This window comes from Eurypyga helias, unplaced genomic scaffold (assembly GCF_000690775.1).
Source record: "Eurypyga helias isolate BGI_N326 unplaced genomic scaffold, ASM69077v1 scaffold39460, whole genome shotgun sequence".
In the NCBI taxonomy this organism is placed as follows: Eukaryota; Metazoa; Chordata; class Aves; order Eurypygiformes; family Eurypygidae; genus Eurypyga; species Eurypyga helias.
Window position 1 is genome coordinate 13,016 of NW_010225776.1, and position 5,198 is coordinate 18,213.

Sequence of the window (5,198 nt, forward strand, 5' to 3'; positions counted from 1 at the left end):
TGATTTTTACAAATTAACGTTATTTGCAGTACATGAAATGAAAATACCGCCTTCATCTCATACCTTGAGACTGGATTCATCGAATCAATACGCAACTGTTTCCTTTGTCACAACATGCGCGGTAAATGTGATGTGACAATCTTAGTGTAGGATGTCAGATACAAAAGCTTCACAATACAGAAGTCAAAGCTTTGGCTCAAAAACTAGGACATTTAGAGACTTCTTGTGACTTCTGAATGTAGTGTGATTTAAGAGTGCTGTGTGATTTCAGAGTGCATCCCTGTGCAAGATCTAATTCACCTACTTACATGTTTTGTAGCACCATCGTTGCCCCAGCAGAGCTACAGAACCTTTTTCTTTCTGTGCTTGTTTTTCAAATAGATTCTTCACCCCACGTCAGAGTACGGAATGGGTCCAAACTTTAGTCCCCCAAGTATGGAATCATAGAATGGTTTGGTTTGGGTTGGGAGGGACCTTACAGACCATCTAGTTCCACCCCCCCTGCCATGGGCAGGGACCCCTTCCACTAGACCAGGTTGCTCAAAGCCTCATCCGGCCTGGCCTTGAACACTCCCAGGGATGGGGCATCCACAGCTTCTCTGGGCAACCTGTGCCAGGGCCTCACCACTCTCTCTGGGAAGAACTTCTTCCTGATATCTAATCTAAACCTCCCTGTTTTCAATTTAAACCCGTTACGCCTTGTCCTGTCACTACAGGCCCTTGCAGAAAGTCCCCCCCAGCTTCCTTGTAGGCCCCTTCAGGTACTAGAAGGCTGCAATAAGGTCTCCCCTTACTTGAATAAGTACTTCAGACTGGTGTAGTTTTAGTTTATTATTTCTTAGAAACTCGCCAGTAGTCTGGATTTTCAGTCTTCTGATGACCTGGGCCTTGGTATTAAAAGTGGTCAAAGCCTGAAGAAGTATTACATGCAAAATAGACTGACTGACCCCTCTCTTTCCAGTTACAGGGGTGTGTTTTGAAACTTTACCTGTTTTAGTCTGCCACGCCTAGCCAAGCATTTGGTTTACTCTTCAGGTATCCCCCTGTGAAAGCAGGGTTTGCTCTCTCCCTGCTGAGTCCTGCAGGACTCAGTTTTGCTGGCTCCAGAGCGCTCAGAGCTGATGGTAGTTGCTGCATGCACACCAGGCCCTCTGCAACAGGCAGCTCTGTAGACAGGCAGGGGCTGTGCCCAATGATAAATGTGACTTGAGCTGGGCAGGTGGGCACCCTACAGCTACCGAGGCGTCTTTGCAGCCAAGCAGCTCTTCTGAGCAGCAGTAAACAGCTGTGGGGTTGTTAGAGGGCTGGAAAGCTGGCAGATGGCAAAGGAGCGATGCTGTTGAACCATCTGAGGAGTTTAACAGTGTCCGGATAATCTTTTAAAATACACCTGCTGGTGAGGCAGTACCCGGCTTGGCCAGGAAGGTCTGGAATCCCGAGCGCTTTCATCCCGGACATACTTGCGTGCCAGCCACAGCTGCCGTTTGTGCTGGTCCCGAAAGCGCGCGGCCTGCTCAGGATCACCTCTGCGCGTGGAAAGCAGTAGCTAAGGCTGCTGAATAGTCGGCTCCCTCGGGAAGTCTAAAAGCTTGACACGTCGTGGCAGGATCTCCGTTCTCCTGGAATGTCTTTCCTTGAGTTGGAAAACAGCTTGTTACTCTTTGCTGGTGATAGTTTTGTGTTGGCTGGGTGGTTTGTTCATGAAGACACCACTATTTCAAGTACAGTGTGGTAACAGCAAGGCTGTGAGTCCTCTTCCCCTCCGCCACGAGAGTGCGTTTGTGTGCGTGGTAGGAGATTCTTGGGTGTGCGGTTTGGTTCTGGGGCCTTGCATTTTCTTTAGGTGGTTATGGAAATAGGTAGCGGGAAATAATGGAGGAAGACGCGTTTCTTATGATGCAGTAAGGAAAGGAAATGCCAAAGGGCTTTTTCATCCTTACGAGTGAGAGTTCCTCTATGACTTGTCTGCTGCTTGAGGACACAGAAACAAAAGGTTACGTGAACCCGTAACTCAGAAGACCCTTCATTTTGCAGGTGTTGGCTCTGTTTAGCCATGTTGTTTGTGCTGGAGTCTAGGAGGGGATTGGGTGAGGCTAATTCAGGGGAGTTACAATGAACAAACAAATCCCATCCCCTTTCTACCTCAGTTTATCCTTCTGCAAACTAGAGGGGTGGTGTCTTTCCGAGGGCTTCGAGCCCTACTCATTTTAAGTCCTACTGTGAGAGCGTCATAGTAAACAAGAAGTTCTGAGCCACCTTATCAGTGATTTTTGTATGGATTAATAATGACATCCGATTTATTTCTGCCATACTGTTTTCTTCTTTCTGTGTATGTATAAACATGTGGGTTTTAGCTCATGCTGATGGGAGTCTTGACTCTTTTTTTTCTAACCAGGAGCAGAGGATTCTTTTCATGGAGGTCTGAAACTTCTTGGCAGGCTGGCACTTCTAACAGAGAAAGATCTTTGGACTGTTAATGGTCTTCCCAATGAAAACAACTCCTCTGACCACCTGCCACTGCTAGCAGAGTTTAGGCTTGTTGAACGGTAATAGCCAAAGGACCCTCTGTGTAGGTACCTCACCTTCACCTTCTCTCTTCGTGTGATTGTTTATTTTTTTTTTAAAGGTTAATTCAAGCACTGCTGGTCCGGTTTAAATAAGTTTGCCTGCGTACTGATTTGTTAGTGTTGTGTAAAGTACGCTTTTTAAAGAGACTTTTTAAAAAATGGTTAAATTACAAAGCCTTTTAAGGCAAAAAGAAAAATTTTTTACATTGGCTTCCTTGTTGATAATGGAAAACATCTGTGCCAGCCTCAAAATGGCATTATTTTTCATGGAGATGCTGTAAATGGTTTTTATTGTAAATCATAGTAAAACTGATTATTCTCTGAGAACTGTGTGCTTCTTCAAGCAAAGGGGAGTTGAGTTTGTGTGCTTGGGGTGCTTTATAATGAGCTGAAAATGGTCTTTTACTACAAAACTGCTCTGGAGACTCTTCCCTCTACATACTTCTGCAAAGGAATTTCCTCAGTTACTAAGAGTGCAGTCAGTGCAGAGGCTGGAAAACTGGACTTCCAAAGAAAAGATAGTAACTGTTTTAAAACTTCTTGAACTGCTAAAAGCTTAAACATGGGTAGCCTTTACTGGGATCTTTTTAAAAATACCTGAAATAACCCCAAGTGTAATGAGCAAGCAACCTTATGGGACGTCTAATAGCTCTGCTGTAGGTATTAAATGACCAGTATTTTATATTTACTCTTGCTGTGCACTGATAAGCATTCTGTACAAAATATGGTTTGGAAAATAAAAAAACAGAGACTGCCTGGGCAGGAAACTTGGAGGGAGCCAGTGGGGGGCGAAAACAAGTAGTGGTGACTGAGGATCTTCCCTCTGCCTGTTAATGGTCAGGTTAATGCTACCTGTTTGGTAGTGGGCTCTGTTCAGATAGTTTAAATGAGACATTTTAGAAGCTGGAGCTGACGGATGCAGATTTCTGGGTAGATGCTGCAGCTGACCAATGACTTTAGCTGTAACCAGTAACCCTTGCAGCCTGTGTGAAGAGCTGGCCTGGAGGGACTGCTTTTCATCTCCATTGCAGACAGGAATGTGCCACTGTAACAGCGCTGCTGGCAAAGAGGCTGCAGAACAAGGGAGGGTGGGTAACAGAGCTGCTGCTATTCAGAATAAGCTGGAACTTGAGCATCACTCTTCAGGCTTTTAAAAAAACCTCACTCCAAAGTAGAGGTTTCACATCAGCTCTGTTCTCTTTTACACAGAGCAGGGCTTACTTGGGCCAGCTCAAACACCTGGTTATTTACAGTGCTGCTATTAAGTTTCATGCTAATTGAAAAGCAAATGCTTTGGACTTGTTGACCACTGGTTTTAATATTTGTCTCGTGTTGCTCTGACATTTTAAAAGGGCCAGGTTTCTCAAGGTGGTAAAGACAACAGCCTTCCAAGAAACACACCTCACTACCTTGGTAACCACAGGAAGCCAGGAAGGTGTAAGATATGCTGGGCCAAGGGTACTACTGAAATAAAAAAGCAGCAGCTGCTTGACAAGTGCTGCTAGTGCAGGGTGGTTATTGCTGTACAGCAATGTAGTTTCAGCACTGAGAGACTGGTTTCAGTCTGTCTTTATACAACTCATTAGGGGTTAGCTATGGGGTGAGTGTAAGGCCTTGATGTTCAGTAGATGGTCTGTTTGTTTGCAGAATAATAAATGAGGCAGGTATTGAACAATCCAAGATCTGCTGTAGTTTGTTCCCATTTGTCCTGTCTTGATTCTAGAAACAAGTATTTTCTGGAACAGACACCTGGACAGAACAAGAAGTAACCCTAAGTTATTAAAAAAAGACTACCATGATATTTTATTAAAGTTTCATGCTGTGCATAAACATACAAGTGATTAAAGAAACCCAAAAAGAGTCATGCATGTTTTCTACACTACTTGACCACTTTGCAGTAAGTTAGAACAGTCACTAGAACACACTTCAGACAAATGCCATTGTGAGCAAGTTTCAAGAGACTATTTCAGCTGAACTTCAAACCAAGAACCAAAAGCAGTCTGTCACAGCCCTCTACAGCATTAGAGTTTCAGTGTAAGTTAGAGGTTAAAAGAAATAACTGAAGTGGTGATGGACAATAGTAAAAACTATCTACCAGCCACCAGTACTTGAGCTAGAGTAAACCGTGGTTTTGGAGAAGAAAACTTGTATCAGATAACCTTCTGCTATAGGATACAACTGATCAAAGCATGTTTTTCACATCGTTTTATCCATGAGAAAGTAAGGGATACATGGAAAAACTTGTTTAGGTCACAAGACACTGGGCAGTACAAAGTTTAAAACCGAAACTCTACACAAGAATTTTTACTAAGAGAGTATTTGCCTCTCTTCAGGTTCATTCCCAAACAAAAAACAATCAAAATCCTGCTGCGAACACAGGAATGGAGAAGTTAGCAGAAAGAGGGATAGGAAAGGCCTCCCTGTAATTCAATGGTAATCTCGTATAAAGCAGCATAACGCATCTGAAAAGTTCTTTTTAGACCTTCTGAAGCCTAATTAGTAGAAAGCCTTTTGCTGTTTGTAGGAGGCTGCTGGGTCTGGGTGTTGTCTTCCTGTCCTAGGTCAGGGAGCTGCATTGTGCAGAAAGGTCAGCGAGGTCTGTACAAGTAACTGTCTCCTCCTGTCTTCATT

General features: G+C 43.9%; 1 protein-coding gene across 2 annotated transcripts in view; it reads left to right on the top strand.

Annotated features, from left to right (window-relative positions):
* The window catches only part of ANGEL2 (angel homolog 2 (Drosophila)), a 14,779-nt gene extending 12,166 nt beyond the window's left edge, over nucleotides 1-2,613 (top strand). For both annotated transcript variants that reach the window (XM_010150583.1, XM_010150591.1), the window contains exon 8: nucleotides 2,396-2,613. In XM_010150583.1, the coding sequence (XP_010148885.1) occupies nucleotides 2,396-2,550 (155 nt within the window). In that variant the 3' untranslated portion in view covers nucleotides 2,551-2,613. The remainder of the gene's footprint in view (nucleotides 1-2,395) is intronic.
* Nucleotides 2,614-5,198: the final 2,585 nt, after the last annotated feature.